Below are 25,601 nucleotides of genomic sequence, written 5' to 3'. Positions count from 1 at the left end.
AGACTAGTAATGTCTTTTTCATAGTTAATGGAGTTTTTTTAATTATCCAAAAGGATAAGATGATTACAATTTTAATGTACTACTACCGTTACAATGTTTTTTTTTTTTTTTTTTATGTATTTTTCACCTGCTCGATACCACAAAGAAAGTTATGCTGAAGAAAATTTATTCATGTAATTAATACGTAACAGGGAAACTCATTGACATCAGTATTCGTTCATCACATCTTAAAAATCTAATGTAAGTTGCAATAATTTTACATAATCATAAGAACCCCACCCAAATAAACACCAATTTACACACTCTAAACCTTCCACGGGGAAGTCCTCAAAATCATTCGAAAATCACAAATAAGAAAAAAGAAAGATAAAGAACACAATCAAGAATATTATGAGCTGAATTCATCTTTTCTGCATTCTCCCACTTCAATCACCATAGTTCCTTCTTCCTCTGTTGGTCGAAACCTGCAACAATTTCTCCTCGGAGACTGCTCAAACAATAACAACAACCAAAACCCTTTTAAGTAAGCAAATTCTCTGTTCCACTCATCAATATAAGGTCAAACTTGAGAAAACAAAGAACCCACCTTGTCCCACAAATGCGAATCGAGTTTCTTATAAACCCTAATCATTGAGATTTGGGTCGGATCCGGCATTTTCCACCTGCAATCCGGGTTGGGCTGGACCCGAACATAGTCACTGACAGTCTCATCAGCAACCCCATCGTAGATGGCGTTATCCAAGTAGAAAACAAAAGGTTTCAGGCAAGCATTCCGGCTGAAAGGGCGCGTGTTGAACGGAAATCCGGTATAATCCGCCCGCCGGATCCAATTCAGAAAGGTTCTGCCCGGCATCTCCATGTCCCGGGCCAAGAAAATGCCCCGGAATATTTGAACCGCATAGCCCCATGAAACGGATACGGTCCAGTGCCGGGCTTTGTCGTAGCATATGGATTGCTGCATGAGCCCATACGAGTCCAGTCTCATGGGCCCAATAAGCTTCTGCAGGGCCTCCACACGGTTCACGTTCGGGAATATGGGCTCAACCACGTCCAAGTGATGCATCGAAACTAAAGGTGTAACGGGATGCGCTGCTAAGAGCCCAAACACGCTGCCATATACATCAAACTGAAAACAATATGCAAAATATTCTTTTATATTTATAAAATAAAAAACATTAAAGTCTTTTATGGCAACAAATGTACAAAGAAGTTGCGAAAATTATGCAACAATGTGGCAGCTAAGATGCATGCATGCCATCTGCTTATGATTATGTGGCATCACATAATGCGCACAGCAAGAGTGATAAACTAGCCACGTGCATCACACGTGGAGGCAAGATGTTCTTAAAAGAACATTGAAAACTTCACCTTAAAGAACAATGAATGTTGTCTTTTTCTGTTTTATGGCATTATAGTTGTTACTAAATTTTGATATATTTTTAAACTCCAGGCACGATATTGTCCATTAAATTAATGATGATAATTAAGCATATACTATTGACCAACTTCATGCAGCAAAAGACATACTTAATTAATGCTAAGCAGTAACACAATGCATGATTGGACTGAACAATTTTCTAAGATAAAGTGAACAATTTCTGAAGAAGAGAATCAGAACCTGGTGAAAGCCAATTTCCTTGGTGAGAGGAACACCGAGCTCTGCCATACAAGCCTGGATTCTATCATCTGAACCAAACAATGCAGGGTACCTCTGAAGACACTGGTCCTGCATTCTCTCCAATGTCACAGCCAAAGGGTAGCTTATGGCAAAACCTCCACCCCCATAAGCCATGTTATAGGAAAAGTGAATGTTCTGCAAGTGGCTCTCTGAATTGGCTCCTATGTAATAGAACTGGTTGTGATCATACTTCTGCAGCACCTTCACCAAATTCTCAGTCACAAAGAAAGTGTCATCATCTCCCATCACAAACCACCTCACATTCTCCATCCCAAGCCTCACTGTCTCCGACACAATTCGAGATATGCGAACCCCCAACTCCTCACGTGGATTCTTCACCTTGAACTTTGAGACATCACTCGATATTCTCAATGTTGGCAAGAGGGTCTCATCACCGGCTTCGGTTTTCACTTCTTGGTCCAGCCACACTATTCCCCTTGTTTCTTTTGGCCTCCACCACAGCTTGATGTACTCTTTTCTTTGGCTCCAGAGCCTGGAAGAGGCTCCTATGCCAAACACTATGTGGGAAATGTTGGTTTTTTCGGAGGGTTTTGGTGTGTGTTGAGGTGGTGGAGGAGTGGTGGTGGAAACGAGTGTGGTGGTGGGAAGAGGGTAAGGCTTTTTTGGAGGACAATCGTTTGAATGAGTGATGAATCCAAGGGAGTAGAAGAGGTAGGAGATGGAAACCAAGAGGAAGAAGGAGGTGATTAGTTTTGCTATGGTCCATGAAGAGTGGAAGTAGTGTTCTTGATCCTTGAGGTTGTTTTTCATGGTGGACATGAATCAATGGTTTCAAGGGTTGTGGTTGATTTTCACACCAAAATAATTAAAGAACAAAATGTGCAAAGAAGAAGAACCCCACAAATAAGTAGCGGCAGAAAGAGTGAAAAAAGAGAGTTAGCAGAACAGAACAAAAGGAACCTCTTCTGGGCCCCTCATTATGCAGATCTATCTCTGCATAATTATTCCTGTGGAGTTCATACAAATCTCATCACTTCTTAGTATATGTTTAAGGTTTAATTATCCCTTTTAGTGGTTAGGATTCTGATAACAGTGAGTTAGGTGAAATTTTGAAAAGTAAAATCTGTTATACCTAGTAAAAAAGTTGAAAAGGGATTATATTTTGCAATTTCTGGACATACATTACTGATATAATTTACAAGCAAAAACCATCTTCGATTGTATATTTGAAAAAAAATATTGAAATTTTTATTTTCCTTTTCCTTGTCACATCACACATTCCATTTCATGTTCATTTCTTTTCCAATTTTATGACAGGTTAGATTTTCTCCATTTATGGACAGAAAACGTTTCTGAAATCTGTTTTATAGGAATTTCTTTATTTTGAAGAAGGATTTTTTTTTTTAAAATGAAGGAATTCTTTACTTATAGGATGAAGTTCTTCTGTGATCCCAAAAAAAATATACTAAATATTGAGATGAAATTTAGTGGTTACTATGAAATATTAAACTTTTGTATTTTGAATGAAATTTATTATGCATGTCTTGTGTTATGTGGTGATAGGAATTTTAAAATGTGGATTATTATTTTAAACTTTCCAAGAGATTTTGTTTTGTCCAAAAAAACCTTTGTGTTCATTAAGTGTTTTAAGATATTTTGTAGTGAAGTTATGCCCCCATTAAAGGTATGACCATTTATTATTGTTGGTTTATAACTTTTAATTATATGTTGTTTAATTTGTTTGGTTTTGATCTATTTGAGAATGGTACATAGTGTTGGATGATATCTTTAAGTTGTTTTGGGAGTAGAATCTTGTATTTGACAAATTAGCATTGTTCATTGATCCACTTTTAAAAAATTTTGAGCTCAATATGGAGAAAATAGAGCCTAATAGTATTGTTTTGTTTGGTGCAAATGTGGTTGTTGATTACTATGGATTGTACGATACATGTAACATGCATATAAACTATGTTGGAGACAATATATTCATGTATAGATTCTTTTATGTTGGAAGTGTGACCTGCCTTATGACCGATATTCATCTATTTCTTCCCACAATTTGATGGATGGTGTTAATTCTATTAATCCTAACTTAAATGTATCTGAGACTTCGATGTTCAAAACATTCCGTAGTTATGATGTTCAAAACATCCTCATTGGTACATTATTAGTATTTTTTTTTTTTTTATGTTTCTCTTTTGTTTGTTTTATGTTAGTCATAATAGTTATATATTTGAATCCAGTACGTGGATTCTACCTTTGCTGCCAAATGTTCAGTGAAGACACAGAAGAACTACCTTATATCAACTGAAAATTCTGTAAATTGGCCTTGCAGAATTAGAAAGCGTGATAAAAGTCGATATGAGTATTATTTGACTTGTGGAGGGAAACGATTTTGCAAAGAAATCTTGTTTATAGTGGGAAATGTTATTAAATTGACGGTGAAAGATAATTCAATTTCATTAATATTGTAAAACTTTAGACTTGTTAATGTTTGGAAGAATTTGTTTTTTTTTTTCAAGTAGACAATGTTTTTATGTTTTCATTTTGGAGATGTAATATTTTCTTGGTTTTAGATATTGGACATGTTTGAACCCGTGTTATTTTAATACATTATGCTATTTGTGTTAATATATTACATGTGTGTTGTTTATATATATATATATATATATATATATATATATATATATATATATATATATATATATATATATATATATATATTATGTTTTTTTTAATGGTTACTGAGATGTATTCCACAACCTATTGTATTTAATAGATGGGACAGTGAATATTTTAGTTTTCTTAATCCAATTATGTAATATTTATATGTTTTTAAAATCAAAAAATATATATAAATACCTTTTTTCTAATAAAGTTTATATTATATTATTTTACAGCTTTACAGTTTTTTTTACTAAACGTCTATTTAATATATAACTTTTTTTCTACGGGCCGTGGATTGTACTAAATTTTCCGAACTGGTTTTTTATTGATAGGCTTACACTACACATTGCATATTTTATTGTAATCAATGACTTTTTAAATGTATATTAATTAAAAACTTATTTACACATTTCATCACTCAAGTTCTTATAGGACGTTTTATAATCAAACTTCTCATTTTTCACACATGTTAGCGACATATTAAATTTGTAACGAAATATTGATGCAATGGACAGTTCACAAAATTAGCATAATCCTATTTTTAAATTATGCAAAACAACACCTTGATCCTGTTTTTTTTTTTTTGATACATAGTTACAAATTTAACATATAGGTAAATCATTTAAAATAATTTATATTTCTCTTACAATTGTGAAGAGATGAATTACCCAACATAAAAGAATAAAAATGAAAATGTTGAGTATATATTTTTCTGATAATATTTTCCTAACTGAGAGATGAATCCCGAAATATACGAGCAAGCACGAAAAACAGGAGAATGTCGGAATAGAACAAACAATCATATCAACAACCAAACCAAACCAACCATAAACAGAATCAGTTACCCAAAAAACATTCACGTGGTTTTCTTTTCTTAATCCACTTTTGTTTCTTTGGGTCAAAACCTGACAATTACGTAACGACGTGCGTGCATGGCGTAGCATAAGTGAGGCAGAGAGGCACAGAGAGACAGAGGAAGGAGAAGAAGGCGATGGGGAACGACTCGGACGAGTCAGATGAGGAGTATGACCCGGTGGAGGATGTGCAGCGAGTCATCGAATCGGTGGTTCAGATCGGGGACTACCGGAGGCCGCAGCGGAGGGAGTGCCACAACCTCGTGCGCCGTTTCAAGCTCATGTTGCCGATCTTAGAAGAGCTTCGCGACATACCACAACCCTTTACGAAAAACGGCGTCGCTTGGTTAGTCAAATTCAAAGAAGCGCTTTTGTACGCCAAGGATTTGTTGCAACTGTGCAGCCAAGGAAGCAAGATTTACCTCGTAATTAATTTATCCCTTTTCTCGCGTTGTTTTCACCCATCATTTTAACCTTCATCTGTTATGGGGGCTAGTTTCTTCTGTTTGAACAAAAACCAGTTATTGAATGAAGTAATTTAATAATTCGTGAATGTTTATCCATGCCTTGTTTTGCAAGGCAAAATGGGTTGTTTGTTGGGTTGTGAAGGTGTGAAACTAATGTAGAACATTTTTTTTGTTATTTGTTTTGGTTCAGTCTTTGGAGACAGAGACGATAATGGGCACGTTTCAGAAAGTGTACGAAAGATTAGGCCAAGCGTTTGGTGCCGTGCCTTGTGAGGAATTAGGCATCTCGGATGAAGTCAAAGAACAGGTATATGTCCTTTCCGTTTCTCATATCTTCCCATCGGAGAAGTTTTTGTTTTCTTCTTTCCTCTTGTTTTTTCATTTTCTGGAAGAATGGTTTTGAATGTTTGTGGTATCATAGTCTGAAATTCTGTAGTCGCATTGAGAAAACCATGAACCATACATCGTATTCTTAAACTATGTTTGTTCTTCAGCTTGAGCTAATGCACGTGCAACTGAAGCGAGCGAGGAGAAGAACTGATACACAGGACATAGAGCTTGCGATGGATATGATGGTGGTGTTCTCTGACGAGGATGATAGAAATTCAGACAGTGCTATAATCGAGAGGCTGGCAAAAAAGTTGGAGCTTCATAGCGTTGAGGAACTTAACGTAGAAACAGTGGCCATTAGGCAACTTGCAGAAGAAAGAAAAGGGCAACATATTGAGAGTACCAAGCGAATAATTAAACTTCTGAACAAATTCAAACACGTGGCAGGCATGCCAGAAACCAGTGTCCTCGATGATCCTGTGGCACCCAAGATGCTAGAGAGGTGCACCTCTTTGGTCATCCCTCACGAGTTTCTCTGCCCAATAACACTAGAAATCATGACAGATCCTGTTATCATAGCAAGTGGACAGGTAAACAAACACATATGTTAAGTGTTAAATATAATGCATTTTTTGTTGTATTGTACCTGCACTGAGAGAGAAAACTTTGTTGTGATAACAAAGACATATGAAAGGGAAAGCATAGAGAGGTGGTTCCAAGCCAACCACAGGACATGCCCAAAGACCAGGCAACCTTTGCAGCACACGTCACTGGCACCGAACTGCGCATTGAGAAGTTTGATCGAAGAATGGTGTGAGAACAACAACTTCAAGCTTCCCAAAAGGTACGATTCGGCTCAAGAAAGTTGTCCCGGAAAAGATGAAATCCCTGCGTTGGTTGAGAGCTTAGGGTCGATTCATTTGGAAGAGCAGAGAAAAGCAGTGGAGAAGATACGAATGCTGTCAAAGGAAAACGCTGAGAACAGGGTTCTGGTTGCTGAACGTGGAGGAATACCACCACTGGTGCAGCTACTGTCGTATCCAGATTCAAAAATCCAAGAGCATGCAGTGACAGCACTTTTAAACCTATCAATCGATGAGGGTAACAAGAGACTCATATCCTCAGAAGGTGCTATTCCAGCTATCATAGAAGTTCTTGAGAATGGAAGTTGTGTGGCTAAGGAAAACTCGGCAGCAACGTTGTTTAGCTTGTCGATGATTGATGAGATTAAAGAGATTGTGGGTCAATCAAACGGGTTACCACCATTGGTGAATTTGTTGAAGAATGGAACGGTTCGAGGGAAGAAAGATGCTATCACAGCTCTCTTCAACTTGTCTCTGAACCATGCAAACAAAGGTAGGGCCATTAGGGCTGGCATTGTAGCACCCTTGCTTCAGTTGCTGAAGGACGTAAACTTAGGGTTGATTGATGAGGCTCTCTCCATTCTGCTACTCCTTGTGTTAAATTCTGAAGGAAGACAAGAGATTGGACAACTTAGTTTCATCGAAACTCTTGTTCAGTTCATGCGAGAAGGGAGTCCCAAGAACAAGGAATGTGCAGCCTCTGTTCTTCTTGAGTTGTGCTTAAATAACTCGTCCTTTATATTGGCAGCACTTCAGTTTGGAGTGTATGAACATTTGATAGAAATCAAACAAAATGGAACAAATAGAGCACAGAGGAAAGCGATGACGATCTTAGAGCTCGTAACCAAGAGCGAGCAAATTTAATGTTTGCTTTCTCCGATGTACTATAATTGTACTAAACTATTTCTTTCTTTCGTCTATTCTGATGTACAAAGTACAGTTAAAAAAGTGTAATTAAAAATTCTTTTCGGTTATGATTAGTTACGATGAATATATATACTTCTTCAAGTCTTCAAGTCTTGGTGGATAGATACCTTAATTAAACTTGATTATGATGCGTTTTACTACTAAAAGATGAAAGAATTTAAAAGAAGATATCAATCATCTATAAGAAAAAAAGGGTCCTTATTCAACCACAAAACAAATGTTATTATATAACTATTTAAAAAATAATCTCAATATGATTAATTTCCTTTTTAAAAAGTGTTTTCTTTCATTATTTGTTGTTCGCATTTTAAATTTTGAACATATTAAGTAACTCATCGTAAATGTGCACCTTTATTTCTCCACATGAGAGGTGATTTTTGATTAACCGATGTGAATTGTTTAACAAATCTTTCTCACGGTTATATATATATATATATATATATATATATATATATATATATATATATATATATATATATATGAATTAAATATTAATAAATGTTTCCATAATAAATTACACAAATCCAACAAATATTATTAAGATAGATTTTTTTATAATTTTGATAGAGTATTTAAAGAAGTGAATATTAATCCTAATTTAACTTCCTTAAATCGATTTCTATGACAAGATTTATAATAATTTATTAAGCTCACACTTAAAAGTTGTATAGAGTTAGTTACTTATCTCTTCAAACTACCTACAGATCTGGCTTTGGACAAAGATAATTAATTTCACAAAGCTTAATTATTGTTTCCAATTTCCTTTAACAGTTAAAGTCTGTTTATATACCATTATTTGGATGAAATAATTGTAGTATTACTGGGTAAATATATACAGGGAATATGACTGAGATTTACTAGAATTCACCATACTTTAATGTTAATTATTTAATAAGTTAAAATAATAGGAACTCCATCACGGACCAACAGTAATTTTGACTTATTTGAATACAATTTTACGAAAAATATTTCTGGTTTTATACATATTTGGGCCACAAACCCATTTATACGTTTATACAAAAAATAATGCATTAAATACATTTTTTGAGTTAATTTTCTATAAATACACGCAAATAATTATGTTAAAAAAATAAAAATAAAGCTATAGTCCATGGTTAATTTGAAGCCATAAAAGTATCGTTTAAATATAAGGGAATTATCCAATTGGTGTATAGATTTAGGAATATAATTTTATTCAATAATTTCCAATTTTAGTTGTTTTCTAAATTCGATTTTAATTTCATACCATACTTTTCTCATCAATTTTTTATAACTCATAATCAAGTGTTTTTATTTCCCTTACGTGTAAAACAATCGGTCGCAAGCACATCTTTGATACGACAAAACAAAAGAGTCTCTATCATTGTCTTTGGACCCTTTAGAAATATAAAAATATTTTTATTCAAAACAATTAGATCTATTTAAACAACAAATATGTAGAAGTTCTATTTCAATTTATTTAAATACTTAACTAAACTCTAGCAAATATACACTAATCAATTTGTACAAAAGTGATTAATATAACATTAAATATCCTTGTAAGTATGAAGGCACTTTGATTGCACTGTTATAATCGTCTTTGTCTTCACAAGAGAAAATATAACTATTTGTAATATATATATATATATATATATATATATATATATATATATATATATATATATGCACTATCTTCATATTGCTTCAAAGGCAAGCCTGTTTCTGACATAAAAATATAATTAATTAATATGCATGGTGTTAAAATGGTATTACTAATACTTTTGAAAGAATATATTGTAATTTGATGGGTTAAAGATGTTATAAAAGTCTAATTTAATATTATAAACTTAGCTTAACAAATTGCTATAAAAATATGTTTTGATTCAATATTAGAGAGTGTGAAATTTAAATTTAATTTAGTCATATAAAGTAATTTTTAAAATGAGAATTACATTTATTCGTATATTATAATTTCATCATATTCTTCATTAATATGAAATACTTGGCATAATGTATAAAAGCTGATGAGAGAGTTAGATTAGGTTAAAGAAAGAGTATTAGGAAAAAAAGGTATAAAGCTTTTCACTTTTCGTCTATGACAATTACATATAACATCTAAAGTGTGTGTGAATGGTAAACATGTTGTAGTGTTTGGATTATGGAAAATTAGGTCAGTTCCACCAGCCACCAAGGTTTGTTGTTGTTTAATGTTATATTCTCAGCCACCCAAATCAAGAGGCCAGGGTTGTTCCTTGAAAAAGACAAATTAATGCTATATATATTTTTCAAAAACTTAATAATAATGGTTTTAATCTCATGATTAATTTAAAACTATGGTTTAGTTATTTAATGTCCCTTTTTAAGATGATCTAATATCACTCTTCCATATTACTGTGAAATCTGCACAAAGGAGCACTGATTTAATAAAATAGGAAAAATAGGAAAACATAAGATGAAAAATGAATTTGTATTTTCTATTGGATGTTTGTTTCTGAACTGTTATTCAATGTCTTTAAAATATTTAAAATATATTGATGAACATTAATTTTAATATTTTAAAATATATTAAAAATATTAAATATAATCAGGATAAAAAAAGTTCAGTAGAGAATGAATCCTGAAAATGTGAAAGTGTAGTAACAGGAATGAGTGGAAATAGAAAGAGGGTCTCGTGATGATTTTTGAAGCTAAAGAAAAGTGTCATTTTCATTGATTGAATGAGAAGCACGAGCCCCCACTGAAGGAGTTGTGGGCGGCCACCACATGTAATATTAATCACTCAGTGGAACACAACGCAATACTTCCACCACATCTAATATTTTATTACATCCTCTCCAACCCTAATTTCACCACATTTAATATAAACTATATTATTATTATTTAATAGTTTAAATATTATGTTTCTAACTGAAACTAATTTTAATATTCATTATATATATATATATATAACGTCTTCTTCTTATTTTGTTTAATTTTTTTCACAAATAAAAAATATAACATTTTACAAAATTAATCATTTGACTCATAAGTTGGAGATTGAGATTGAAAGAAGCACATGAGAGGCTTAGTTCACCCGTGAAATGGGTCGGCAAGGGACAGGGGCCCACTCACGAGACCCAATTTGAAGATGCGAGAACTCCAATAAAGTGAAACCTTCTGGCCCACTTGCTCCCATCTCATAGCATTATCCAATAAATTATAAATAAATGTATTTTTAAATATACTAGCGTAACACAGGCGCGATAGCGCCTGTGTGTATACATTTATTAAATATGCGTGACATTATATTAATAGGTGATAATATTATAATATTATTAAGTTAATATATATATATATATATTAAATTAATATATATATATATATATATATATATTAAAATTATATTTATTAAAAATAAAGTGAAATATATCAGAACAGATAAAAGACTAACCATTGATAAATAAAGAAGAAGAGAAGAAATAGAAACATCTGATTTTATAAAAGGTTTATAAAAATAACGGTCAATTTTTAAAAATTTAATAAATTATTATATTTATAGGAGTAAAATCGGTATTTTGAAAAGTGGACACAAAAAATGGAATCCCCTTTATATATTGTTATAGATTACTTTTCTATTTAAATCATTTAGTTATAATAAAATATAAAATAGAAACTTTTTTTTTTTAAATTTAATCATAGTATTCAATGAAAAAAATATATATTTTGTAGCTTATATATATCATAACTTAAACTAACAAATTTTTTGAACAGTTATACCAAAAATTCTTTTTATTTATCTAATTATAATTTTGAAATATATGTATCTGTATGTGTTTTCTATTATATAAGCAACAAAACATAGATTTGTCCTTATAGTATATTTTTCTATATTTTTCATTCACGTGAATGATCAAAAACTCAAATCACGCACAGGGTGATTATTATCCTTTCAATAGAACTAACACATGTTAGTTATTTACATCATTTATTAAAGAAGTCCGTTTACTTTTTGCCAAAACTTTTTTACCAAAGGTTAAATTAAAATTTTCTTCTCTACACTTATAATTAATTTATTGGCAATGCATTTTTTAACATTTTAGATGAGATTCATACAGAACAAATAATTTTTGTGATGTATTTAAAAATATTGTTTCTTCTCTAAGTGAAGATGTGCACTAATTTATATTTACACATTTTCCTTTTTCTTTGCATATATAAGGCACACTTTTAATTTCCAAAAAAATTGATGGTTGACTGTGCTAGAAATTAAGGTTGTCAGAAGATTCTATGCTGGGAATTAAACGGTCTGTGATCAATTAAAAATTCATTCATTAATAGAATCTTGATAAATTCTGGTCCAAATGCTTCATGAATTGAGAATTTGTTCAGACATGAGTACGAATCCATTTCCTGGGAAATGTGTATATGAATGCTATATATAAAAACTCAGATTATCATCAAGGAGATTAGTCTCTCAATCACTAAATTGAGGAAAACTCATGAAAAAGAAACATTTCATCAATTTAAAAAAAATCAAATCACGGATATGCAGTGTTTGTAAACTAAAATGAAAATGTGCTTCAATATTCTCAACACAAGTTCTGTTTAAGAAAAGCCTTAAAAGTACGAGGAAAAGAACAAAAATAGTGTGAAACACAATTCCGGTTCTGAATTGCAGCTATGGTCAACACTAGCACTAATTACCAGTTCTTTGATTTGTTATGTATGCATCCTAAAGTTAATTAATCATCTAAAATTTACCTAAACATAGCAATCTCTATGTATAAACAGGTCTGATATGCTTTTTGATGCAAGAAAAGAAAAAGAAAATTGAGTAGTTTATGCCTTTTAATCTTTTAGGAACCAATGAACCTAGTGGCAATAACTTGAATTCCACTATAAATACTAGTCACAGGTTCACTCTCTCCTCACATACCTAAACCAAATTCCAAAGTTCTATTTTATTAGGATGGAGCTGTTGTGGAAAACTCACATGAGGGTACACTTAAGACCCTTTTTCTCCCTTTCTTACTCTATCTACTTTAACCAATATTCTCATATTCTGTTCTTAATAGTGCATATACTTGTTGCTTCTGCAAGATAACACCTTCATTTTCTAGCAAGCAATTTTCATGGATGTATGGTTTTTGCAGGTGTTTAGAACATGTTTTGCTCTCCTTTTGGTTGCACTACTGAGTTCAGAGAGAGTAGAGAGCAGAAAAGGCAAAGTTGTGAGCACTTCCTTAGAGTACAATGCTATCAACTGCAGAGCTCATAGTGCTTCATTGACTGATTTTGGTGGTGTTGGGGATGGAAAAACATCCAACACAAAGGCATTTCAATCAGCAATAAGTCAGCTGAGCCAGTATGCTTCTGAAGGTGGTTCTCAGCTCTATGTTCCTCCAGGAAAATGGCTCACTGGTAGCTTCAGTCTCACCAGTCACTTCACCCTCTATCTGGACAAAGATGCTGTTCTCCTTGCTTCTCAGGTATATCCCATTTTCTACTCCTTCTTGCTCACAATTTAAGTCACAGTGAGTGTTGCTTTCTGAAAACACTTTTAAAATCCATCATTTCAATTGCAACTATCCGATAAATTTTTGTTGGATTGAGCACTTACCACTAAACCAAAAAAACTATAACCGTTAGTCAAGACACACCTCTTTTCACTTAAGAACATAACAATCCAAGTATCACATTTAATTGTGACTCGGTCCATTTGACCTTCATCATAGAACAACTGATGTCACCTGCAATAATTTTCACCTCACATGTTAGATGAGAGACTTTTATCTGTGTGAATCTGTTGTTTTATGAACATTAAAACAGTCCTTCACAATTTTTACCATTCACCACATGAGTAATGTCCAGCTTTCAAATTTCAAAGCCTTTCACAAGCCTTTGAAAGTAGAAAGAACCAAAGCCATTTTCTGATTCCTTTTCTACTAACTCTGGTTTTGAAAAGACTGTTACTGTACCAATCAGTTGGCTTCATAAACTCATTGATATTTATTTAATATATAAGGGGTTCACGTGAGTAACAAATAAGGAGAGATGTCCAATAAATGAAACTGCAAAGAATGTGTCACAAGATTCCCCACTTTCTACCAAGCATATGAGATGAGAACACTAGCCTTAAAAAATTCAACTGTACACAAAAGTTCCCCACTTTATACTGACACTTTTGGTCTATTCTTACATTCAGACAAAAACTTTAAGAGTGCCTTACACACTTGTCTTGTGTTATCTAGGAAAAAGGTTCCAAGTGTGACACATTTTTGGCACTTTCAAGTGTGCTACTGCTAACTCTTTTTTGCTGAACTAATAAAATTGATTAGGATATAACTGAATGGCCTGTGCTTGAACCACTCCCTTCATACGGCAGAGGAAGAGACGCACCAGCAGGAAGATTCACAAGTCTCATATTTGGAACAAACCTCACTGATGTTATTGTCACAGGTAAGGAGGCAAAAAAACCATTCCCATGTATTTAAAAGTTTTACTTCTAATCACCAAAATCTGTTGCATATTTTTGTTTATAGTTGTATTAGAAATTAGTATGATGTGGTGATAAAGTAGATGCTTGTGTACATATATTTTACACGCATCCCTGTTGATATCAATCAAACTCTTAATATTAACTATGGATTATATTCTTAATTCATATTATTAATACATCGACTATTTTTAGTATTTTCTCTTATTATTATCACAGATAAATTGTATCAATCATGATCCTTTTGTTAACAGGAGAAAATGGCACCATAGATGGTCAGGGTGAGTTCTGGTGGCAGCAATTTCACAGAAAAAAGTTGAAGTACACTCGTCCATACCTGATTGAATTGATGTTCTCAGACAATATTCAAATCTCAAATTTAACCCTCCTCAATTCCCCATCATGGAATGTTCATCCAGTTTATAGCAGGTAATCCCATTTTACTCTGTTCAAGTTTTGCAAAAAAAAAAATGTCCTTACATACATAATATAGTCACTGTTGCAGTACTTTTACCACCACTGTTATAACACAAGTTTTTGAATACTATGCAGCAACATTATTGTGCAAGGCATCACCATTTTTGCTCCTGTCACATCTCCAAACACTGATGGCATCAACCCAGGTTGGTGGTTCATTCATGAGCAACTTCAAATTTTTCCAATTTTTCAAATTTTCAAATTTTTATTATTTGTTATCAGATTCTTGCACAAATGTGAGAATTGAAGACTGCTACATAGTTTCTGGGGATGACTGTGTGGCTGTGAAGAGTGGATGGGATGAGTATGGCATAAAATTTGGGTGGCCAACAAAACAGTTAGTGATAAGGAGGTTAACATGCATTTCACCATACAGTGCAACCATAGCCTTGGGAAGTGAGATGTCAGGTGGTATCCAAGATGTGAGAGCTGAGGACATCACAGCCATCCAAACTGAATCAGGGGTGAGAATCAAAACAGCAGTGGGAAGAGGAGGTTTTGTGAAGGACATATACGTGAAGAGAATGACCTTGCATACTATGAAATGGGCTTTCAAGATGACTGGTGACTATAACTCTCATGCTGATACCCACTATGACCCTAATGCTTTACCTGAGATAAAAAACATCAACTACAGAGATGTTGTGGCTGATAATGTCACCATAGCTGCAAGGTTTCAAGGAATATCCAATGATCCATTCACAGGAATCTGCATTGCCAATGTGACTCTTAGGATGGCAGCAAAGGCCAAGAAGCAGCCTTGGACCTGCACTGATATTGAAGGGGTCACAAGTGGGGTCAATCCTCCACCTTGTGGTTTGTTGCCTGATCAAGGGCCAGAGAAGATCACAGCATGTGATTTTCCAGAAGATACTCTTCCTATTGACATGCTGGAACTCAAGAAATGCAGTACCAGCATGACTTATGTTGGAGATAAGTTATTGTTTTAGGATTATCAAGAAAGCACTTCTCAAGTTCAGAGATGAATGGTGTTTCAAATTATAGAAATGAAAGGTTTTTGTGAAACCTGATGACTTGATGATGCTGTAAGTTTCAGAGTTAACATGAATCAAAATATGCTTGTTAAAAGTCTTGCTGAGAGTATCCTAAAAGCCATTTTCAAACAGTAACAAACGGTTTGGATGAAACATTCAAGTAATGCTTCTTGGCTTCTGTTTAATACAATTATCCATGGTATCAAATAATTATAAAATGAAAAAATATGAAGAATCAATTTATAAGAATAATTAGATAGATTACAGGGATTTTTCTTTTGTCCAATGTTGTGAAGGTTATAACGCAAAAAGCATATGAATTAAATATAATGCCAATTACATATATAACATGTTTAATTAGTGAACAAAAGGGAATAAGAACCAAGTAAGTCAAATTTTGTTGTTTCGTAGATGTTACATTACAATAGTATATACACAGCCCAAATTGGAGCTAAAATGTGTATTCCTCTTCGAGTTAATGTAAGTGGAGTTGTGGAGTTTGATATATTATCATTTTTTTTCTTAGTCTTTATTTGCTATTCTTTAATTTTGGAAAACAAAAATCATAAATTTTTTTATGGTCAAATATTAGTTATTGGTAATTTGATATAACTTAATTATTAGATTCATTTATTTGAATTTAAGAACACTTAATCACCACATAACCAAATATAACATTAGGGAGGTGGGCATGTACCAAAGGAGTGCTTTTATTGTAAAAATGACAGGTATCCTCTGCCAAAAACAATGATCTTGAATAGAATTAGTATGGATTATTAAATTCTTGGAAAATATTTAATGTAGCTTTATGTTCATGTATCGAGTTAGAATGCTCCAGCAAAAAAAGTTGCCTCAAGTAACTTAATTTCAATCAGGAATTAAAAACAGAAGAAAAATGTTGAAGAGGCTGTTGCAAGACCAAAATGTTCACTAGGTCCATAGCATGCACGTGGCTTGGTTTTTTGTGGCTCTTTCACAATGAGACCGCCAGGAGAACTTGACCAGAACAGTTCTCTATTTTTGGTCTCTGCTCTCTTCAACACAGCTTGCGGAGCTCTCCAGATTATCTTTAGAGAATGCTATCAATTTGTTAAAAGAGGTTCAAATCTTTGATTTCTCTACCACCTGATATTCTGAGAGGCTTATCGAGGGTGATGAAACCTATGGTCGACCTCATAAGACTTGGTCCCCAAGGCTTTCAACAGAGCATGAAAAGCTCACCCCACTTCAGCTCATAGTTGATAAGAAAAAGCGAGTGTGTACTCTAGAAAATTTTCAAGTTTTCAGATCTCAAAAAGAACTCAATTTGCACAGATCTCAACAAGTAATGCAGGGCAGTGAATTACAATTGCAAGAAGTTCTGACTTAAGGTGACAACAGGAAATCAAAATTAGATGTGGCGCCTTGATATGAAGATATGTAAAAAGCAAATAACAGGAAATCATTCCCCTTCCATATCCCTCCAAATAAGAAACCAAAAACAATGCAACCGCATTTTAAGCTTCTTAAATTACACGGATTTCATTAACAAATGAAGAGAAAGAATTAAAGGGCAGCAAATTACAAACTTCTATGAGCACAAATAACTTCTTCATATACACTTAGTTATTTAACATTACATAGAACATCACAAATATACATTTAAGAACAATAACACAGACATAAAACCTACTAATCATTCTAACTTCCATACAATAAGTTAGACATGATTGAGCACCGTCAATCATAAAACAGAAAACCAAAAACCTAGATCCATCTGTGTGTACCAGAGTTAGTTTGGAACACATTCAATTGACTATCTCTGCATTTCCGTTACCCCGAGATTGCTGTGAATGACAGTAGCACCCGACCTCAGATTTGATAGCAAGGCATCACGACCAGTCAAGACCACTTGGAAAAAGCTATCAACTTCCTTTGCAAGAAGATCTAGTCCCTGTGAAAGATTCGTCGTTGATCTACCTAATTGCCCAACAACATCCGGAAGCAATTTCATCTCAGTGGGATCTACAGCACTCTGCATAATAGGATACAATTCCTTTAAAGAGGAATCAACAGATTCCAACTCATTCAATACAGCAAATCTTCCACACGAAAATCTAACTCTAATTTCCTCATTTACAAGATTTTGCAACCTTTTAAAGGTCGAAGCCCAAGAATATATATCGGCCACGTCCAAGTCGAACATATTCTTTGTAGACCCTGAAAAGGCTGCAGCAAACACACTGCATACAAATACTGTGAGAACCTTGATTCCGTACATAGCTTGCACCAAAACCTTCCCTTTTGCAGACTTTTTAACCTTAGGAAGATCAAGTGACCCCAGAAGACCATCCAAAATGCCTCCACATTTCTCAATCCTGGGGTTTCCTGAACCCATATGTTTCTTCCAACCATCAAGTGAAGAACATGCCCGATGATACTGCTCTGAAGAGGAGGAACCTAAATTATGCAACGCACACTGAAGTAAGAGTTGACCCTGACTCATTCGTGATAATTCAGAGCTGAATGCATTGCATATATCCAGCAACTTCATGCTAATGTCAAAGTACACATCTATCCATTTCACATCCCAATCATTAACAGGAAGCTCAAGCTCTGCAGTGAGGGTTTTAATGTCACTGTGACTCTCGCAGAGTACCTGCATCGCCAGAGTCATCCAAGACAAACTAAGGATCTCATCCTTGCTCTCGGGAATAAGCCTTTTCAGCCTCTCTTCCAAAGTTGCTTCGAAAGCTTGTAATACTAACAAAAGCTGAGAAGAAATTTTAATGCCTTTCGGGGATATCATCCTAAAAGGATTTCCAAAAGGGAAGAATGATCGGTTTGCATCCTGGGCACGACTCATTTTGAACTTTTACTGTGACACAGAGGATTCGAAGTAAGATAAGACATTAATGAAAAAATAAATAAATAAACATCTATCACAAATCAGTCTGACAAAAAGCAGTACACAACGTGTTATTTATCCAATAAGTTTAGTATTTCTGCGCCTGAATAAAGTGTGATTTGATTATAAATTGGTATTAAAAAGGATAAAGGAAGAGGGCAGCTACAAATTTTTTTATATGATAACACTGGTATGGTTAATGTCAAACAACTACCTTCCATTAGCCACTCCAAAACACCCGTTTCCTCCCCTTCCCCTTCTACATAGGTCATCATTATGATAAGTATTTACTTTGCTTTTAAATTCTGGATCTAAAAGGTGAGATAAGTTTGACAGACTAAATTTATTGCGGGTATGGCAGTCAAAGTAAAAAGTACCGGAAATTGAAGCAACAAAATTCCTAAATCAGAAATACCATCTAGAAAAGAACTCGTAAGGGAATCAGAAATTAAAAGTCGAAAACTAATGTATCTCTACAAAAGCAAATGACACCAAACAGAAATAGAGAAATTAACAAAGTCTGGGACCAATCAAAATTCGGCACTCTTCTACACTTCCATTTTCCAAAATTTTTGCTGGCAAATTAAAATTCTCATCCCTTTTCCCAAATCAAGAAAGCTAAAAATTTCACACAATATCTACCCATCAATCCCTCAACAACACACGTGAGGTATATAGCCATACAAATAAATTACAAAAGGGAAACGTTGTTATTTTCAATTAAAACTAAAAATTTACATTAAAAAAACAAATAAATCGTCTGAACCTCACCGAACACAATAGATCGAGAAACTAGGAAAAAAAATCAAATCAAAGAACTTTACCAATTCTCAATATTTTCAACTAAAAGACCCAAAAATGGGTGGGACTATTCCCTTCCAAAAGAGATTCACAGAAAATTAAAAAAGATCGAAACTTTGATTGAGAAATAGGCTAAGGGAGAGGATCCGAGGGTGAAAGAAAACAACCTGGGAAAGGATCAGATCGGAAACGACGATTAGGGTTGGGTTGTTGACTTGGGTTTGTTCCTTCGATAGGATTTGCGCGTATGTGAATCGATATTTGTTAGTGGTAGATGGTGAAGGGAGGTGATGATAAAGCTACCGAGTTTGGCATCAGATTATTTGAAAGTGGATACGTGGTATCATATTGGTGGTGGCTTGCTCACCTTTTCTTAAGAGACGTTTTTATTGACCCAAGAGCAATAATTTTCCAACAAAATTTTGAGTCTTAACGTGTGGGGGCTTCTTACTTTAATTTCTTTAGTATGACTATTTAACACTCAATGTTTGTGTATCACACATTTTACATCTTTCAAATACCTAATTTGCTCTTTTAAGAGACAAAACCTTAGGTTGTAGTTTGATAAAGAGGTTAGTAACAACATAGGAAATAAGTATTTTTGGTTAAGTTAAAGTTTTTATTATGTGATTCAATAAATTTTGTTTTACAATTTTAATTCAAAGGTTCTGTACACTGTCAGTTCCACACTGAAATATCAAGGAAAAGTGTACATCACTGTAAAAATATTTCTTTTATTATTAATCATAAATATTACGTATTATAATTTGTAAAATTTTCTATATTTTAAAGTATGACCTTTTTTTTCTAATTATAAATTGGTCTTTTATTATTTTTGTGATATGAAAAGAATTTGTAATAAAAAAACAAAAGTTAGCCTTTAAACTAAGGAAAATTTTGTCCGTGGGACTAATTTATGGTTAAATTATAATTTTAACGATGACAATTCCAAATTCTTCGAAAATGAAGAACTCAACCGATCTGGAAAAAAAGAAAAAAAGTGATTTTTGCTGATACATCCCTCTCCGATTAGCCTTTGTACCAATCCACTTCTATCTTCAACCCTCCGAACAATCTGCATAATATATCTATGGGTGAAGAAGTTTTCAATCTTTATATTATAAATTATAAATAAGATACAAAAGCCTCCAACCTATTCTACTTATGAGTGTACTTCGAAAAAAATTCAACATATGCACTACCTCTTATTTTCTGATTTAAACAAAAATTAAAATTATTATACATTCTTTGCAAAATATTTATTAAATGCACTTCATTTACTTATCCATAAAAATTACTTAAATTTAAATTCTCTACTTAATTTTTAGTGTTGTCTACTTATTATATCTTTAAAATACACTAATAAAAAAGACCACGATGTTCACGAGATCAATAGCATGCACGTGGTCTGGCTAGGAGAACTTGAGTAAGCTCAGTTATCCATTTTCGTTCATAATAGATCTTCTTGCCGAAGCTTGGTATCTGCACTCTTCAACAGAGTTAGCAGAACTCTCTTATACCAGCTTAGAGCACGATATTAATTGAGTACTGAGGTTCACATCTTCGACTTCTTTGACACCTCACATTCTGAGGTGCTTATCGAGCGAGATGAAACATATCATCGACCCAAAACCCCTGGTAGACAATCCCTTCGACAGAGCTTTCAGCTAAGAGTTGATATAGAAATTGAGTGTTACTCTAGCAAAGATTCACTTGATATGAAGGTATGGCCCAAATGACACTCAATTGCAAGAAGTTCTGTGCGTTAAGGTGAAAGGGGATTAGAATCAGATGTCGCACCTTGATAGGAAGGTACTGCAACTGATCTGTGAGTTGAGTTTCAAAATATCAGATGATAAAAAAATGAAATATGCCAAATAACATACGATACTCAACACTTTGCTGCATAAAATGATATTCAAGAGATATACAATTATACTACAGTATTCAATACTGACAACTAAGTCTCGAACAACCAAAACAAATTCAAAAGTGGGTATAAATAAGTTGAGACCAAGAGGAGTTGAAGAAAGCGCACAAATCATTCTATGAAATAGTAAGTTGCATATGTACAATGCAGAAATATAGCTCACCATCCGGTAAACCCATGTTCCACTGAATCTGTGACTTCATGAGATCTGCATATGTACCCCCAGCTCTTTTTCTGTCTGACATTAAAACATTTTGAGTGTGTACTAATATGCTATAGATTATATTCAATGATGCAATCACAAAATAATAATCTGCCAATTGCCCTCAGATAATCAGTTCATCGAGTTTCAGGATAACAGAAGATATTTCAAGACCAAATGAATAGAAAGAATCACGGGACTGCAAATTACAAACTTCTATGAGCACAAGTAACTTCGTTGTATATATTTTACTATGTAACATTACACAGGCTATCACAAATATACATTTCCGAACCATGATACAGCCATGTAAACTACTAATCATTCTAACCTCCATACAATAATAAGCCATACATGATTGAGAACCATCAATCATAAAATAGAAAACCAAATACCTAGATCCATCTGTCTGTACCAGTCTTAGGTTGCGACAAATTCAATTGACAATCTGTGCATTTCTGTTACCCCCCATGTTGTTGTGAATGACAATAGCACCTGACCTCAGACTAGATAGCAGGGCATCACGACCATTCAAGACCACCTGGAAAAAGCTATCGACTTCCTTTGTAAGAAGATCTAGACCCTGTGAAAGCTTCTCCGTTGATTTGCCTAATTCCTCGACAACATTCGAAAGTGATTCCATCTCGACGGGATCTACAACACGCTGGATAATAGGATATAATTCCTTTACAGCGGAATCAACAGATTCCAACTCATTCAAAATAGTAAACCTTCCACTTGAAAATCTAACTCTAATTTCCTCATTTACAAGATTTTGCAATCTTTTAAAGGTTCCGGACCAAGAATATAAGTCAGCCACGTCCAGATGCATGACATTCTTTGTAGAGCCTGAAAAAGCTGCAGCAAACACACTGCAAACAAATACTGTCAGCACCTTGACTCCATACATAGCTTGCATTAAGACCTTCCCTTTTGCAGACTTTTTAACCTTAGGAAGATCAAGTGACCCCAGAAGACCATCCAAAATGCTTCCACATTTCTCAATCCTAGGGTTTCCTGAACCAATATGCTGCTTCCAACCATCAAGTGAAGAACATGCCCGATGATACTGCTCTGAAGAGGAGGAACCTAAATTGTGCAAAGCACACTGAAGTAAAAGATGACCCTGACTCATACGTGATAATTCAGAGCTGAATGCAATGCATAGATCCAGCAACTTCACGCTAATGTCAAAGTACACATCTATCCATTTCTCATCCCAATCATTAACAGGCAGATCAAGCTCTGCTATAAGATTTTTAATGTCATTATAACTCTCAGAAAGTGCCTGCATCGCCAAATTCATCCAAGACAAGCTAAGGATCTCATCCTTGCTCTCGGGAATAAGCTTTTTAAGCCTCTCTTCCAAAGTTACTTCAAAAGCTTGTAATATTGACAACAGCTCTGAAGTCATTTTAGTGCCTCTAGGTGATATCATCCTAAAAGGATTTCCAAAAGGGAAGAACGATCGGTTTGCATCCTGCGCACGACTCATTTAGAACTTTTACTGCAACAAAAAAGATTGAAGTAGTAAGATACAAAATTGATGAAAAAAAAATCAAAATACATCGTCACTAAGTAGAAGCAGTAGACTACGTGTTATTTGTCCAATAAGTTTAGTATTTTTGTGCCTGAATATAATTTTTAAGCTTAAAGTGGTATGGTTAATGTCAAACAACTACCCTTCATTAGCCACTGCAAACACTGTTTCTTCCCCTTCCCCTTCTAATTAGGTCATTATTATGATAAGTATTTACTTTGCTTTTAAATTCGAGTTCTAACAAGGTGTGAGATAAGTGCGACAAACTAATCCTAAGTAATCTTTTGCTAGTAAGGCAGACAAAGTAAAAAGAACCGAAAAATGAAGAAACAAAATTCCAATATCAGAATTTTTCACTTCTGTTCCTTTTCTTAGCATCTCGAAAAAAATAATACATTAGGGAATCAGAAATGGAGAAAACAGAAACTAACAAAATCAAATACCAATAAAAATTCTTCCCTCTTCTACAGTTCCATCTTACTATAATTTTGATCTCAATAAACCAACCCCCAAATCAAGAAAGCTAAAAATCTCACAGAGTTTTCTAGCCATCGCTCCCAAAACACACAGTGACGGATATAGCCATATCGATAAATCACAAAGGTAAAACGTTGTTATTTTCAATAAAAACTAAAAAACTATAAAAAAAAATTAAACAAACAAATAAATCGCCTGAACCTCACCAAACGCTATAGATCGAGGAACTAGGAAAAAATCAAAGCTAAATTTTTTAACAATTCTCAAGATTTTCAACTAAAAGACAGAAAAAGGGTTTGGGGGATTGCCTTCCAAGAGAATTACACAAAATTAAACAATAGAAACTTTGATTGAGAAATAGGTTAAGAGAGAGGATCAGACGGTAAAAGAAGACAACCTGGCAAAGGATCAGATCGGAAAAGACGATTAGGGTTGGTTTGTTGATTTGGGTATGTTCCTTTGATAGAGTTTCTGCGTGTGTGAATCAATATTTGTATGTGGTAGATGATGATGGGTGGGAGGTGATGATAAAGCTACCAGGTTTGGCTTCAGATTCCGTGCATATTGAACACGTGGTGTCATATTGTTGGTTCCTTGCCCAACTTGTTTTTTTGTTGACGAAAGTTTTTTTTCTTACTCTTTTCTTTGTTTTTTGATAAAATAAAATTGTTTATATTAATTAAGTATAAGATCATTTTATGCTGAGTAAAAAATCATATAGCTTAAGTTTTCTTATTTTGTCTCAGAATATTTTATTGTCGTTCATTTAATTTGGTATTTTTTAATTTGGAGCCAACTATGATGTTTATCTAATGAGTATTAAAAATAATTGTCGGCAGTAGCATTCAAATTTGGCGAGCTCAGCTGCAACATGATTCATCTCAACGGCTCTAATTGTACGGCTCATGTTTCTCTTTGTAATTTTAATCCAACGGTTCTTATACATTGCCAGTTCCACACTGAATATCGAGGGAAAAGGTGTTTTTTATTGTTAAAACGCGCACTTCATCAATACAAAAGTATTTATTTTTGTTATAGATCAAGATTTATTATGTAATAATTTGTTATTAAACTTAATATTGTTTTTTAATATTTAATATATAACTTTTTTATAAATTTAAAATAGTAAATAAAAATTTAGCTTTTGAAAGAGAGAAAAAATATTTAGTTCTTAAATTTGTAAAGAGTTCAATAATTACATTGTCTCGTTAAATTTTGTAAGCTTTTTCTATTGTTAAACTAAATTTTGATATAAAAATTTAAAAAATATTTTTCCAAACCAATGTGTCAAGCCCAATAACACTTTTTATTATGTAGGTTATACCATACTACTTTTAAATAAATTGTAGGAATAAAATAAGTCATTTTAAGTCTAAACAACTTCCTTTTGAATCGAGGGATGTAGTGTTAATGGTTGTGTGTAGGAGTGGATGTGTAAGTACATATACTATTTGTTTCCATAAATTTAATGTAAACACTCTCAACCTTAATCCAAAAATAAAAAGTTAATTACCAAAATTTACAACAAAAAAATCACAAACAAAAATATGACTTCACCCTAATTAGATGAACTCTAAATTTGTTAGTAATTAAGCAAATTAAACAACAATACTAATAGATAATATTCGCTTATCGAAAAAAAATTAAAACCACTATGTTATATAACTACAAACAATTAGATTTTGTAACTAGGAGATTTAATTATACATTTAATTAATATTATCATTGCATTATATATTATTATGTATAGGCGTGGATCTTGGTGTTCTAATAGAAGGGCATGGCCTCCTTAAATTTTTAAAAAATTTTAAATGATATGTAGTATAGTGTATTGGTGAAAATTAAATTAAGTAGATTTTTATTTCTTTAATAAAATATAATATTTAATGTTAATAAATAATAAAATATAAAATTAAATACATTAAAAAATAAACAAATTTATTGAGATATTTTTATGTTCTCATGTCTTTTGAGTTTCTCAAGCATTCTCTCACATGTTTTCTTTTGTTTATAAAGAAAAATAGGAAGTTAGACACAAACTTATTCTTTTTGTATTTCTCATATATTATATTTCATGGTATTCTCAAATGT

At 33.3% G+C, this 25,601-nt stretch overlaps 4 protein-coding genes and 1 pseudogene across 5 annotated transcripts; 2 read left to right on the top strand and 3 right to left on the bottom strand.

The window, feature by feature from the left end:
* Positions 1 to 149: 149 nt before the first annotated feature.
* LOC114184211 (uncharacterized) lies at positions 150 to 2,556 on the bottom strand. The gene is made up of 3 exons (XM_028071491.2): positions 1,619 to 2,556; positions 587 to 1,126; positions 150 to 487 (listed from the first exon to the last, which is right to left on the bottom strand). Exons 1-3 carry the CDS (start codon positions 2,456 to 2,458, stop codon positions 389 to 391), a joined length of 1,479 nt encoding a protein of 492 aa, XP_027927292.1. The 5' UTR covers positions 2,459 to 2,556; the 3' UTR covers positions 150 to 388.
* A 2,586-nt stretch (positions 2,557 to 5,142) lies between these two features.
* On the top strand, positions 5,143 to 7,800 carry PUB15 (Plant U-Box 15). The gene is made up of 4 exons (XM_028074259.2): positions 5,143 to 5,585; positions 5,818 to 5,934; positions 6,122 to 6,547; positions 6,641 to 7,800. The coding sequence occupies exons 1-4, from the start codon at positions 5,298 to 5,300 to the stop codon at positions 7,682 to 7,684; spliced, it is 1,875 nt and encodes a 624-aa protein (XP_027930060.1). The 5' UTR covers positions 5,143 to 5,297; the 3' UTR covers positions 7,685 to 7,800.
* A 4,684-nt stretch (positions 7,801 to 12,484) lies between these two features.
* Positions 12,485 to 15,767, top strand: LOC114185773 (putative polygalacturonase). Its single transcript, XM_028073681.2, has 6 exons — positions 12,485 to 12,704; positions 12,859 to 13,194; positions 14,044 to 14,164; positions 14,456 to 14,630; positions 14,754 to 14,824; positions 14,901 to 15,767. The coding sequence occupies exons 1-6, from the start codon at positions 12,675 to 12,677 to the stop codon at positions 15,626 to 15,628; spliced, it is 1,461 nt and encodes a 486-aa protein (XP_027929482.1). The 5' UTR covers positions 12,485 to 12,674; the 3' UTR covers positions 15,629 to 15,767.
* A 1,474-nt stretch (positions 15,768 to 17,241) lies between these two features.
* Positions 17,242 to 19,731, bottom strand: LOC114184964 (protein BPS1, chloroplastic pseudogene; annotated as a pseudogene). The gene is made up of 2 exons (XR_014995425.1): positions 19,529 to 19,731; positions 17,242 to 18,530 (listed from the first exon to the last, which is right to left on the bottom strand). The product of XR_014995425.1 is annotated as a protein BPS1, chloroplastic pseudogene (transcript).
* A 1,976-nt stretch (positions 19,732 to 21,707) lies between these two features.
* On the bottom strand, positions 21,708 to 24,101 carry LOC114184839 (protein BPS1, chloroplastic-like). The gene is made up of 2 exons (XM_028072180.2): positions 23,908 to 24,101; positions 21,708 to 23,000 (listed from the first exon to the last, which is right to left on the bottom strand). The coding sequence occupies exon 2, from the start codon at positions 22,986 to 22,988 to the stop codon at positions 21,930 to 21,932; it is 1,059 nt and encodes a 352-aa protein (XP_027927981.1). The 5' UTR covers positions 22,989 to 23,000; positions 23,908 to 24,101; the 3' UTR covers positions 21,708 to 21,929.
* Positions 24,102 to 25,601: the final 1,500 nt, after the last annotated feature.

Source organism: Vigna unguiculata, chromosome 5, assembly GCF_037176805.1.
Source record: "Vigna unguiculata cultivar grain cowpea cultivar isolate G323 ecotype 2 chromosome 5, ASM3717680v1, whole genome shotgun sequence".
Lineage (NCBI taxonomy): Eukaryota > Viridiplantae > Streptophyta > Magnoliopsida > Fabales > Fabaceae > Vigna > Vigna unguiculata.
Note: the sequence above shows the minus strand (reverse complement) of the source record. Positions and strands in the feature narration are given on the sequence as shown.

Coding starts and splice junctions, on each gene's coding strand:
- LOC114184211 (XM_028071491.2), bottom strand. CDS start 2,458: ATGTCCACCATGAAAAACAACCTCAAGGATCAAGAACACTACTTCCAC. Junction 1,127..1,618: donor AGGAAATTGGCTTTCACCAG/GTTCTGATTCTC, acceptor TATTGTTTTCAG/TTTGATGTATATGGCAGCGT. Junction 488..586: donor ATTCGCATTTGTGGGACAAG/GTGGGTTCTTTG, acceptor TTGTTTGAGCAG/TCTCCGAGGAGAAATTGTTG.
- PUB15 (XM_028074259.2), top strand. CDS start 5,298: ATGGGGAACGACTCGGACGAGTCAGATGAGGAGTATGACCCGGTGGAG. Junction 5,586..5,817: donor AAGGAAGCAAGATTTACCTC/GTAATTAATTTA, acceptor GTTTTGGTTCAG/TCTTTGGAGACAGAGACGAT. Junction 5,935..6,121: donor CGGATGAAGTCAAAGAACAG/GTATATGTCCTT, acceptor TTTGTTCTTCAG/CTTGAGCTAATGCACGTGCA.
- LOC114185773 (XM_028073681.2), top strand. CDS start 12,675: ATGGAGCTGTTGTGGAAAACTCACATGAGG. Junction 14,631..14,753: donor GTTCATCCAGTTTATAGCAG/GTAATCCCATTT, acceptor AATACTATGCAG/CAACATTATTGTGCAAGGCA. Junction 14,825..14,900: donor CACTGATGGCATCAACCCAG/GTTGGTGGTTCA, acceptor ATTTGTTATCAG/ATTCTTGCACAAATGTGAGA.
- LOC114184839 (XM_028072180.2), bottom strand. CDS start 22,988: ATGAGTCGTGCGCAGGATGCAAACCGATCGTTCTTCCCTTTTGGAAAT.